Below are 13,597 nucleotides of genomic sequence, written 5' to 3' on the forward strand. Positions count from 1 at the left end.
ACGTCGGACTCACTGTTGCACCCCAAGAAAGGCGAGCAGCGCGAGGTCTGGCTGCTTGTTGAGTCGTATGACACATTCCCAGTACACATCGTCCTCCTTCTCTTTGTCCAGAGCATAAAGGGTGAAGAGAGGAGGATAGAGACGAGGCAGAAGAACCGGCAGGAGGAGCGCAGAGCTGCTCACCACACACCTGAAACGCACAGCATCACACACTCAAAATGTGACTACAGAAACTAAATGTGGAAATACATCATGAAATTATTAAACGCACACATGTAGTGCATAGTTCCTGGGATTACAGTTTTGATTGCAGTGGATCTGCAGAACCATGCACAACCAAGCAACCATCAATCCAAACCAGCTACATAACCAACTATTCAAAAAACCAACCATTCAAAACCAACTAACTAACCAACCATCCAAAATAAACTAACCATCCAAAACTTACCAAATATCCATAATCAGACAGCAATCCATTCAAAACTAACCAACCATCTATCCAAAACCAACCAACCATTCAAAAGGAACCAGTCAACATAAAAAAACACCAATTATTCATAAAAACATCCATCCAAAATAAACTAAACATCTAATACTTGCAAAACATCCATAATCAGACAAAACCGTCAAAATCAACCATCTTTTCAAAACCGACCAACCATACAAAATGAAGCAGGTAACCATAAGAACCCCACCAGTTATTTATTAAAAAAACAACAAACCATCCATCCAAAATAAACTAATCATCCAAAACCATGCATAACCAGACAGTGATCCATAAAAATCAAAATCAACCAACTTACATTAATCTAAAACTGTCAAAACCAACCATCTATTCTAAACCAACCATTCATAATGAACCAGTCAGTTGAAAAACCTACTAGTTATTTATTAAAAAAACAAACTACCCATTGAAAACTTGCCAAACATCCATAACCAGACAGCGATCCATCAAAAACTATCAAAAAACCAACCATCTATCCTAAACCAACTATTCAAAATGAACCGGTTAACCACAAAAACCCACCAGTTAGTCATTAAAAAAAACAAGCCATCCATTCAAAATAAACGAATCATCCAGAACTTACCAAACATTCATAAACAGATAGCAGGGCTCAACATAAAGGACTGCCCGGAGGCCCGGGGCAAGCGTGAGAGACATTCGGGCCAGTAAAAAGTATTGTCACTTGCCCGATTGGGCCAGTGCTTCACCCTCAACTAAAATATATTTTCATCAATGTATTTTTATTTAACATCTTGGAAGCTTATAGGTAAAACAAGACGAAAGAAACGATGCAATATTTTGCTGTCAGTTTACAGGCAAAGCAGAAAAGTTGGGAGCCTTTTTTGTGGGAACATGTCTGTTGTATATGTATACAATTATATTTTACTTTTGAATAATTTTTTTAAATATGTGACACTGACATTTTTTATTGGGGCCAGTGAAAATTTTGGCAGGGCAAGTGAAAACCTGAACCACTGGCCCGACCGGGCCAGTATAAAAAATTATTTGCGTTGAACTCTAGATAGTGATCCATCTAAAACCAACCATTCATCTGAAACCACCAAAACCAACCATCTATTCTAAACCAACCAATCATCCATCATGAACCAGTCAACAATTAAAAAACCTAAAGTTATTTATTAAAAAACAACAAACTATCCATCCAAAATAAACTTAATCATCAAAAACTTGCCAAATATCCATAACCAGACAGCAATCCATCCAAAACGAACCCCCCATTCATATAAAACCATCAAAACCAACCATCTATTCTAAACCAACCAACCATTCATAATGAACCATTTACCAAACAAACCTCACCAGTTATTTGGTAAAAACAACAAACTATCCATTCAAAACTTGCCAAACATCCAAAACCAGACAGCGATCCATCCAAAACAAACCAACCATTCATCTAAAACTATTAAAACTAACCATCTATTCTAAACCAACCAACCAACCAACCAACCAACCAACCAACCAACCATTCAAAATGAAGCAGTTAACCACAAAAACCCACCAGTTAAAAAACAAGTCATCCATTCAAAATAAACGAATCATCCAAAACTTACCAAACATCCATAACCAGACAGCGATCCATCCAAATCTAATCAACCATCTATCCGAAACCAACCAACTATTCAAAAGGAATTTGTCGTAACATAAGAAACCCACCAGTTATTCATAAAAAAAAAACATCCATCTAAAATAAACGAATCATCCAAAACTTACCAAACATCCATTTCCAGACAGTGATCCATACAAAACCAACCAACTTACCAACCATTCATCTAAAACCATCAATACCACTATCTATTCTAAACCAACCAATCATTTATAATGAACCAGTCATCAATTAAAAAAACCTACCAGTTATTCGTTAAAAAAACATCCAAAATTTGCCAAACATCCATAACCAGACAGCAATCCATCCAAAACCAACCAATCATCTAAAACCATCAAAACCAACCATCTATTTTGAACCAAACAACAAGTAAAAACTAACCAGTCAACAATTAAAAAAATTATTCATTAAAAAAAAAAACATCCATCCAAAATAAACGAATCATCCAAAACAAGCCAACCAGCAAAATCCAGACAAAAAAAACTTGAAGGTGACCACTGTAACTGAACAATAGCAAACAAAAATGGTATAACTGTGTTGTGCTTTGATCTTATATACAAGGCATCATGCATACCCAGGTTTAGGAGACTCCAACAACTTCCCAGTGGTGTCGGTGTCAGTCTTCTCCTTTCTGGGCTCAGCCAGTGATCCTCCTTCATCTGGCAGATCAGGAAAGAGGAATCTAAACACAAATACACACATAACCATTAAGAATCAGTATAACCAAATACTTACCATATTCATGTCATTTGTACTAACACACTTACCTGACCAGCTGGAAAATGCGACTGAGATAGGACTGGATCTCATTGACAGCCTGGGGCAGTAATCTGCGGTTGGCCCCAACACCAACATATGTCATGCGGTACACAGAAACCAACGTCTCCACCAGTCGACCCAAAGGATGAAGCGGGGTGTCGCATGCCTATGGGTTAAACATTAGAGGTTATGAAAACACAGTACAGCGGGCATTCCTATTTCTATCAATCGTGGACCAATGCTCAGTATAGCTGCTCTGCCGATAAGTCCCACATTCCAGTTAAATAAATCAATCATCAATCGATAATGACTGACGTTTCTCTGGGGTCGGGGTTCTATGCAGAGTAGCGCAAGCCGCTTGTCAACCTATGCGGCTGAAACAGCCTTGGAAAAAGTGCAATTTGTGCTTAAGAAGCAAATGTTATGGTACGTTTGATGTCAGGTTTAATTGTTGGTCAGAATTATGTTGTATAATTGTACATGATTTTACAAATATCTGTCTTTTCCCATTAAAGTAGATAGGACTTTATTTTTGCATGACTGACAAAACCGCGCAGAGTCGTTGCAAAGATGGCCACATAGTGACGGGACTTCTCTAAAGGGACTTTGGTATCTTTGGTTAGACAATCCTACTAGAAAATACTACCGTAGAAACAAAGCATGAATATAAATGAAAATAAAAGTGGCATAGTATATAAAGAGTGTACGACTCACCTTGACGAGATACCGCCGAATTGTGTGATAGACTTCTAAAGTTACAGGACCGACATGCTGAGGGATGAACTCTAAACTCTCCAGTGTTTTATGATGAGAGCGACTCAGTAACTCTGGACTAAAACACAAACACAGTTTATAATTAACATCTCTAGTAAAGTGTCCACCTTATGCACTTTCCTAAACAGAAGGCAACACAAAATCAAACACACCTGATACCGGTTAACAAGTAAGTCAATCCCAACATGCAGGGTATCTACCTGTCTTGCTGCTGTCTTCTGTTAACAGTGAGTGCTATAGCGATGTTGTCCCACGCTGTACTGGTTTCTCCCTGTCCAGGAGAATCACAACCCAATCTGTCCCAGCACTCCACAAACACGGCCTTCCACTTTTCCTCCGAGTGGACGGCTAACCTCCCCAGTTTGCTGCAGATAAACACCATCACAAATGATTTTTCTGTCCACTGTAAGAATGTCACTTAAAGGGCACATATTATGCAAAATCATAAGTTTGGACATAAATAAGATGACCATACATGCCATTTTTCCAGGATGCGTCTTTGCCAGGATATATATATTTATATATGAAGACTTTGGTTACAAAACGCTATAAATAAATTTTGACTAATTTGGGTAAAAAAAAATTTCTCTACCAAGAAAGTGACAAGATGAAAACCATTATTTTCTGTTACAAACTTTCACAAAGCATCTTTAGGTTATAATAACATAAAAAATTTAAATACATAATTAGATTTATTATAAAAGCTGATTATTTATTCTGCAAAATGCAATAAATCCATGACAAGTTTTTTCAAAATGCTATAAATCTATTGAATCGATATATAAATGTGCATTAATCTTAGCCATGTTATATTAATTTAGTTGACTAGTGGTATACACTGATAGAAAAATAAACATTAATGGCATTAATCCAAACACTTACTTTGTCATATTAATAACACTGTCATTGCTGCGGTAATACTTGGGACATCGTCGTAGAACTTTTCTGACAGCGATCCGCTGTAAAACGTTTTGGTCCTGCTCGATTTTCGTTGGCTTCGAGTAAAATAATGAAACGTTTTTCATAAGATCCCCTGGAATCAATGTGTTAGCATGACAGAAGCTTGATGCTGTCGGGAGAACAAGAAACAGCCTGCATTTTTCCTTCTCCCGAGTGCCTCTCGCGTAAATTTTTCGATTTTGATGGCTTACGTTTCTTCCCCACCACAGAAAACCACCACAGGTTATCAATGCCATCAAAAGTATTATTTAGTTTTTGTTTGTTTGTTGATCACGAAGTACTAATTAGATGAGGAAAACTAGGATTCTGTGTATATTCAAAGGGCCACCCTTATTGTTTACAATGCGTGGAATGCTGCGCTGTGATTGGTTAAGTGGATTTATTGCATTCTGCAGAGAAGGAGGACTGGCGTTTAGCGCTTTTTGGGAAAAATAGGGAAAAGATGACAGAATAACACGGCGATATTGTATTTTGTGTAAAATTAAGAATTTACTTTTAAATACTGACCTGATACAATACTGATTTTGGTGGTAACAATAAAAAAAGGCATTTAGCACGTTTTGAAACCAAACTCTTCATATGTACCTATTAATGTTTAAATGTACTAAACCATTAAACACACACTCTTACAGTGAATGAGTCTTGTCTTTGTCTGAGTCATAGAGGCTTGGTTTGTAGTAGGAACCTGAGATCTTCAGTCCGGTTCCCCAAACCCCATTGAAGGAACCTTCAATGTAATCTCCATTAGGCATCGTCAACACACCCTACAGAAAGAGACAACTAAGTGTTAAAAATGTAATTTAGCTAACGGGCTTTACAGATGGATAAATGGAAATTACCTTTCCATTTAGAGTCCAATCCTCTGAAAACTCTCCCTCGAATGTGGTGTCATCTTCTGAGAGTAACACACCAGTACCCTTGAAGAAAGGCACAATATGATCGAATTTTAGTTCAAGCATGTGTATATTCCAGTCAAGCTTTGCATCATGCAAAGTATAAAACATCCTTTTCTGTCTTTTGTTTGAATCTCACCATCATCTTATTGTTGCTGAAAGCACCTTCGTAGTACAGGCCGAATTGCGTAACAACAACTCCGTTGCCTTGCCGCTGATCATCCGACCACATGCCCATGTACTTCTCTCCTCTGACCCAAAACACACACACACACATAGTGTAATGCACCTTAATGAATACCGTTTTTATGTTTTACATTAAATATATGTAAGCATCTCTACTTGCATACCTGGTGATATCATCAAATACGCCATAGCCAGATTTTTTGTCGTACTGCCATTGGCCGATGAAGACACTGGGGGAGGTGGAGTTCAGCTTCCCGCTACGCAGCATCCCGTGACCGTGACGCATGTTATCTTGAAACGAGCCCTCGTACACCTCACCCGAGGCATATCTGAACACAAGTACACACACAAGCATGAATACCTACATCATTTCTATACACTTACGTCCATTATCAACTATAAATCCTGAACGTGGCAAGAGCACACAAACCTGAACGTCCCAAATCCATGCATCTTCCCATCTTTCCACTGTCCTTGGTAATGGTCACAGGTGTTCTGATTTTTGTTTGGAACAACATAGTCTCCGAAACTGCACAGAAAAACAACCCGAATGAAAGTTCGGCAATGAATAAAATCGACTGAGTAATAGTGTCTGCCCCGAACCCCTCTTCAAGGCCGTTCTTGAACGCTCCAGTATACATTCTTCCGTCCGGCCACTTGACCACACCCCTAAAACAAAAACACAGCCAATCATCATACTTTCCTTTGGAAGAATAATTAAAAACTCCCACAATTTCCTCCATCGTGTCCTACCGCCCATGGGGTTTTCCTGAGACCCATCGGCCCTCGTACGTGGCCTCCTTGAGCCGACTGTCTTTGTAGAACGTATATGATGCCGTCCGCGAAATGGGCGGATCTGCTCGCTGCGTCAACCCGGTGGAAGGAGGTATCCCATCATGACCCAGTCCACTAAGCGCCTGCTCCACTGCCTGGTTTATGGAACGAAGCCACTTCGCCTGGTATCATGGGGAGCAGAATATTATTGTTCAACCTGTTATACAGGTATTACAAATGTGACCCCATCTGTGAAATTCAGGCTAAAGTCTCAATCTAATGCTGCGTTCAGACCAGCCGCGGTAGAGGGGTCAAGCGCGAGTGATTTCAATGTTAAGTCTATGTAAAGACACCTTGACCAGTGCGTCTGAAGGTCTTGAGGCGCGAATGAGGCGTCAAGTTCGCGCGAATCGCGCAAGTTGAAAAATTTGAACTTTGGTGGAAAACGTGCCGCGTTAACCAATCAGGAGCTTGCTCTAGTAGTGACGCAATTACAGAAATCGAGCGTGCCGTGAATGTCTCGATAACTAGAATTTTGCGCGGCTTTCAGGAGAGAATGAAGCGAGTAAACTCAAAATTTTCAAGCGGCAAACTAGATGCGGTAGACGTGAATTTGATGCATCAAATGCGGCTGGTGTGAACCATAGTAATGCTGCGTTCACACCAGCCATAGTAGAGGCGTCAGGCATGAGTGATTTTATTGTTAAGTCAATGTAAAGACGCGTTGACACGTGTCTGGAGGTCTCGCAGCGCGAATGAGCCGTTTAGCGCGGCAGATGACTAGAATTTCATGCACGGCTTTAACGCGAGAATTAAGCGAATACACTCACAATGTTTAAGCGTCCAACTACACGTGGTAGATGCGAATTTGACGCCCCAAAAGCGTCTGGTGTGAACCCAGCATTATATGATAAGATTAGAAGCATCAAAGCTTGATTCAATCTTTAAAATGGCCTCACTCAGTAAATATTAAAGATATTAAGGTTATTTTCCACACAATGTTCTTTACATTATATAGGATGATATTATACAGAAAACAGTAATCCCACATCAAAAAAAAAAAGACTTTAGCTAGGTTTTAGAATTGACTATTTAAATTTTGACAAATAAAAAGTGACCTTTTCAGCTGAGGATGATGCCAGCAAAGTAAAACTCTCTTCGGGTGATGTCAGCTTTAAACCATACCTGCACAACATCTGCCCATTAATATACAATCCAACAATATAGGAATTTTATAAATAAATAAAGCAAACAAACCCAATTGACACACTCACAGGCCAGTGTTGTCCTCAGAAATAGGCTCCACCCACAGCGTAGCCAATGGGAAGACATGATGAGTGGAAAACTAGGAGGGGTTGAAAAAGAAACGAGGAGCTCAGATGCAAAAGCCGCTAAATGCTACCTCCAAAATTACTTTATTTTGACTGATGCTGGTTTATATCTTTTCTCCATGAAATATGATCACGAGCAATTAAATCTTTGACTAAATGCATCTAAAGACATAAACCAAATGGTTAATTGTATTAATAAACATTTATATTGCAGTAGCAAATGTAAAAATGTTGAACAGATGGTCTTTTACGAACATGGTCTTTTTGCTCTTTTAACAAAAACAAAGTTACTGTATACTGCAAAAAATTATTTTTGTTTTGTTTTCAGTAAAAATATCTAAAACTTCTTGATGAACAAAACTACCCAAGAAAAACAAAAAGTCAAAAAAATCTGTCAACGGGGAAAGCAAAAAAAATCTTGAAAATGTTTATTAAAGCTGACATAACAAGACATTTTTGGCAATCTAATGTTAATCTTGCTTATATATAGAGTAGTATTTCATCATTCATATGTCCAAAGAGCCTTTCGTTTTGTCAGATTTATAAAAGAAAAAACAGCCTTTCCGATTTTTGGCGTAAAAGGTCGAACACTTGAAGGCGTGCGGTAGGCGGAGCTGAAGAGTTACGAGTACGCGCAGCTTCGGATACTACTTTTGGATTTACAGCCGACATCGATGGAAATCAAACTTTAAAAAAAAACTTTTTTTTTTTTAAATAACAAGCCTTACATTATACATATAATCCAGAATCGGATACTTAGTCAGTAATGGACAAACAGGAACAATAGCAGCAACGATTACAGCAGGACGTCTCTATCAGGTAATTAATCCTTGTTTGTTTATCCGCTATTTTAATAAAAACAACATAATCCATTTTTACTGCATTTGCCCATTTTAAAAGGTGTAAATGTTGTAAATGCAGTAGAAAGTGTTGTTGTTGTTTACATTACATGCACGTATGCGCGATTGCAAACAAAACACGTGAGATTTTGAATTACTTACGCCTATGGTTGTGACCCCTAAACGGGGTCTTTTAAAATTTTGACCACTCCAATAGTTGTAAAAAAGTGGAAAATCCGTCGTCAAACTGAGCCTTGTTTGTAAAGCAATCCTCTCCGAAATGCAGCCAGGAAACAACTCATTCGCAATTACATTACTGTCCGGGAAAAACGAACTTAATCCACGGTTGTCTTAAGACAAGGAAAGCTAAATAAGGTTTTCTTCTCCTTACATCCAAAAACACACTTCTTTTGTCAAACTATCTTACTAAAACAAAGTTGTCGCATGCTGTGCAGTGATATCGGTGACTTCTACTCGACGGAGCAATGCTAATGCGCGTTCTCGCTCTCACTTGACGTGCAGGGCAGGCGTGCTTTTCTGGAAGTAAAGGCCCATAAAAGGAATATGGGGTCAATCAGTCGTAACGGATACCCCCATTTGAAAAAAACTTGGCTCAGAAATACTCTGTTACAAGCTCAACTGCTTTTTTTGACACTTTGCTTATGTTTAGCATTAGAACTACAACTCTTAAACTGTGTTAATAAGTCAGAATGCATGAAATAGCATTAAACCTCCCCTTTAAACACTAAATTCAAGCTTACCCCATTGGCAAATTTTTTGCTTGTTTTATGCACAAAATCACTTAAATTTGATATTTTGGGTCTAAAAACTAGACTTATTTTCTTGGGTCGTTTTGTTAATCAAGAAATAGCAATTTAATGTAAGAAATTTTAGATATTTTTACTTAAAACAAGACAAAAAACGAAGAATCCCCTTCCTCAAAATAATTCTTTGCAGTGCACAGTAACTTTGTTTCATCCTAAAAGGGCAAAAACAAGCTTGTTCGTAAAATACTCTTCAACATTTTTACATTTGCTACTGCGATATAAATGTTTATAAATACAATAAACCATTTGGTTTATGTCTTTAAATGCAAATAATTTTTTGCAGTGTATTATGCATTTATTTATGGGTAAGGATAAAAGGCGCACACGCACACACACACACTCACACACACAAACACACACTGAAAAGAGGGCAAAGGTACTAAAAAAACATAGGCAGGTATTAAAGCGATAACTCTGACAAAAATGAAAATAACCACGATTTACTCATCCTGAAGCCATTCGAGATACAGATGTCCATTATTGTAGAAAATGTCCTAGCTCTTTCACAATGCAAAAAATGACTTTCTTACCTAGTATTTTTGTCTTGTTTTCGGTAGAATTATCTAAAAATTCTTAAATCAAGATGTATTTTCTTGATGAGCAAAATGACCTAAGAAAATAAGTCTAGTTTTTAGACAAAAATATACAATTTAAGTGAATTTGTGCTTAAACAAGCAAAATTATCTGCCAATGGGGTGAGAAAATTTTGCTTAAATTAAGTATTTAAGAAAAAAGAAAACTTATTTTTAGATATTTTTTCTCACCCCACTGGCAGATATTTTTGCTTGTTTTAAGTTTAAATGTACTTAAATTTTGTCTATAAACTAGACTTATTTTCTTAGGTCATTTTGCTCATCAAGAAAAAGCATCTTAATTTAAGAATTTTTTGATATTTCTACTGAAAACAAGACAAAAATACTAAGTAAGAAAGTCATTTTTTGCAGTGCAAGCTTTATTACAGTTAGAAATGGGGTCCACTTCCTTTTAACCTAAAGAATGTGCATCCATCCCTGTTAAAAAGCTTGGAAGAGCTGAGACGTTTTCTAAAATAACTGAAAATGTGTTTGTCTGGAAAAATAATGGACATGTGTATCTCTCGGGTGGCTTCAGGGTGAGCAAATCATGTGGTAATTCTCATTTTTGGCCGAACTTTCCCTTTAAGGAATTATAATCTTGAATAATCACTGATACATTCACTAAGATGAAGACTCGGCATTAAACAGAACCACTACTGTTCAACAAACAACAATCGAGCACAACATGCCCCTTACACAAATCAAATACAGGCACATTTGTGCATAATGTGCTTAAAAATATTTCATATAAAGGGTATGCAAGCAGGAAGCCTAGGAATGTACCCAACCAGATGTACTGTCAACTGATATCAGTTTTGTACCACACCTTAAATCAAGCAATATTGAGTTTCCTAAAAAAAACATTGTTTTTTACAGATCCTGGAGCATTTAAATTCTTAAAAGGAATTCTGTTGACAGCATATGTACTCACAGAACGTAATTCTGACTTTGTTAAAACAGAAGGCTAAAGATGCTGCCAATAAACCTAAAGTTAAATTTAACCCAGAATATTCCTTATAACTGAGGCATTACAGCTGTAGGGTGCATCCTCGGCACTAGGGGGCAGTATACTACGGGGGAAACTTTATTTGTACAGCCCATACTTACAAAACTTTTATAGGGGACCATGCCCTACCAAAACAAAGATAAACATCACTATATAATTGACTGAATGCCCTACAAGCGAAGAGAAATGAGAACAGGAAACATTACGTACAAGAGTAAGGTAAAAAAACAGAAAAGGCAAAAATGAATCTGAAATGATGTTGAATGAAACGATTATATAAAGATAGCAGCAAAACTGTGCGTGAACGAGTGCATCATTAAAGAGCATGAACCAGTTGACTGAGAAACGGCCTGCGTTCTGAAGAGTCAATGCTTTATTACTGCTCTCACAGACCAACCGACGAGACGCTTTACGAAGGGAGTCCTAAAAGGAGAGAATGAGAGGAGAAAATGAGAGAAAGATAAGAGAATGAAAAGAGAAGAATAGAGAAGTGGTGACTATGAGAGAATGTGAGTATGAGAAAATAAGTGGTAAGGAAAGATGAAGAGAGGAGAAAAAAGAAAGAGAAGAGGAGAAAAAGAGAGGAAGAAAAGAGGAGAGAGAAGAAAAAGGAGAAAAAATGGGAGTATGAGAGAATTAGATCAGAGGTGAACAGATGAGAAAAGATAAGAGGAGAGAATGAGAGAGCAGTATACAGAGAGAGAATAAGTATGAGAGAATAAGAGGAGAGATGAAGAGAGAAGAAAATAGAAAGAGAAGAAAGGAGAAAATGAGAGGAAGAAAAGAGGAGAGAAGGAAAGCAGAAAGGGCAGTAGACGAGAAAATAAAAGGAGGGAAAATGAGAAGACAAGGGAAGAGAGACAAGAGAGAAGAAGAGAAAAAAATGAAAAGACGGGGACAAGAGAACGAAAGGAGAGAATAAGTGGAGGAAACAATGAGATGAAGATAAAAGGAGAGAAGAGAAGAGAAGAGAAGAGAGAAGAAAAGAAAAGAAGAGAGGGCAGTAGACCAGAGAATGAGAAGAGTAAAAAGAAGAAGACAGAAGAAGAGGAGAGAAATAAAGAACAAGGGAAGAGAGAAAAAGATGAAAAGAGGAGAGAAGAAAAGCAGAAAGGGCAGTAGACGAGAAAATAAAAGGAGAGAAAAGAAGAAGAGTGACGGAGAAAAGAAAAGAAGAGAAAAAAGAGAGTGAAAGCAGAGAAGAGGTGAGAATGACAATATGAGAGAATGAGAAGAGAAAAGGAGAAAAGAGAAGAAAGCAGGAGAGAAAAAAACATGACAGGAGAAAAGAAGAGAGAAAATGAAAGAATGGGAACAAGGGAACAAAAGGAGAGAATAAAAGGAGGAGCGATAAAGACAGGAGAAAATAGAAAGAGAAAAGGAAAAAATGAGCAAAGGGCATTAGACAATAAGAGGAGAGAATGAGTGGGGAAGAAAAGAGGAAAGAATAAAAGAAAAGAAAGGGAAGTAGATGAGAAAATAAAAGGAGGCAAAAAGAGAAGACAAGGGAAGAGAGACAAGAGAGAAGAAAAGAAGAGAAAAAAACTGAAAGGATGGGGACAAGAGAACGAAAGGAGAAAACGAGTAGAGGAGAGAATGAGATAGAGATAAAAAAGAGAAGAAAAGAGAAGAAAAGAGGAGAGAAGAAAAGGCAGTAGACGAGAGAATGAGAGGAGTGAAAAGGAGAAGACAGAAGAAGAGGAGAGAAACAGAGAACAAGAGAAGAGAGAAGAAGAAAGGAGAACGAAGGAAAAAATGTGAGTATGAGAGAAGTAGATGAGAGGTGAACAGATGAAAAAAGATAAGATGAGAGAATGAGCAGAGTGGTATAAGAAAACCAGAAAAAAATGATATAAAAGAGAGTGAAAGGGAAAGTGAAAGAGAAAATGAGAGGAAAAAATTAGAGAAGCGAAGAAAAGGGGAGCGAATAGACGGAGATTGGAGTGGAGAATGACAATATGAGAGAATGAGAAGCAAGATGGAGAAAAGAAAAATAAACAGGAGAGAAAAAACATGGGAAAAAAACGAAGAGAGAAAATTAAAGGATGGGAGCAAGAGAACGTAAGGAGAGAATGAGATGAAGATAATAGGAGAAAAGGAGAGAAGAAGAGAGGAGAGAAGAAAAAAAACGGAAGGCAGTTGATGAGTGAATAAAAAGAGTGTAAACAGAAGACAGAAGAAGAGGAGAAAAACAGAACAAGAAAGTAGAGAACATGAAAGGAGAAAAAAATGAGAGTATGAGAGAATTAGAAGACAGTTGAACAGAAGATGGAGAAAGGAGAGAGTTGGTGAGTGAGAGTTGGATAAGAAAACAAGATGAAATGAAACAAAATAAAGATGAGAGGATGAAATTAAGAAAACAGAGAAAAAGAGAGTGAAAGGAGAGAAGAGGGTGGAAAAAGGTGAGACAAATGTGAGGAAAATGAGTGAAGGGGATGAGAGAACAAGAAGAGAAAATGAGAGGAAAAAAGAGGAGAGGAAAAGTGAGGGAAGCGAAGAAAAGGTAAGAGAATGAGAGGAGAATGACAAAATAAGAGAGTGAGA

At 37.6% G+C, this 13,597-nt stretch overlaps 1 protein-coding gene across 1 annotated transcript in view; it reads right to left on the reverse strand.

The window, feature by feature from the left end:
* Positions 1 to 13,597, reverse strand: part of als2b (alsin Rho guanine nucleotide exchange factor ALS2 b) — a 41,765-nt gene that overhangs the window by 4,726 nt on the left and 23,442 nt on the right. The window contains exons 16-31 of the mRNA XM_073870744.1: positions 11,348 to 11,476; positions 11,155 to 11,178; positions 7,750 to 7,820; positions 7,594 to 7,660; positions 6,455 to 6,657; positions 6,305 to 6,370; positions 6,132 to 6,230; positions 5,866 to 6,030; positions 5,655 to 5,766; positions 5,462 to 5,539; positions 5,253 to 5,386; positions 3,863 to 4,027; positions 3,603 to 3,720; positions 2,897 to 3,054; positions 2,704 to 2,811; positions 14 to 190 (exon numbers count right to left, since the gene is read on the reverse strand). Coding sequence (XP_073726845.1) covers positions 14 to 190; positions 2,704 to 2,811; positions 2,897 to 3,054; positions 3,603 to 3,720; positions 3,863 to 4,027; positions 5,253 to 5,386; positions 5,462 to 5,539; positions 5,655 to 5,766; positions 5,866 to 6,030; positions 6,132 to 6,230; positions 6,305 to 6,370; positions 6,455 to 6,657; positions 7,594 to 7,660; positions 7,750 to 7,820; positions 11,155 to 11,178; positions 11,348 to 11,476 — 1,874 coding nt within the window. The remainder of the gene's footprint in view (positions 1 to 13; positions 191 to 2,703; positions 2,812 to 2,896; positions 3,055 to 3,602; positions 3,721 to 3,862; positions 4,028 to 5,252; positions 5,387 to 5,461; positions 5,540 to 5,654; positions 5,767 to 5,865; positions 6,031 to 6,131; positions 6,231 to 6,304; positions 6,371 to 6,454; positions 6,658 to 7,593; positions 7,661 to 7,749; positions 7,821 to 11,154; positions 11,179 to 11,347; positions 11,477 to 13,597) is intronic.

This window comes from Misgurnus anguillicaudatus, chromosome 8 (genome assembly GCF_027580225.2).
Source record: "Misgurnus anguillicaudatus chromosome 8, ASM2758022v2, whole genome shotgun sequence".
Lineage (NCBI taxonomy): Eukaryota > Metazoa > Chordata > Actinopteri > Cypriniformes > Cobitidae > Misgurnus > Misgurnus anguillicaudatus.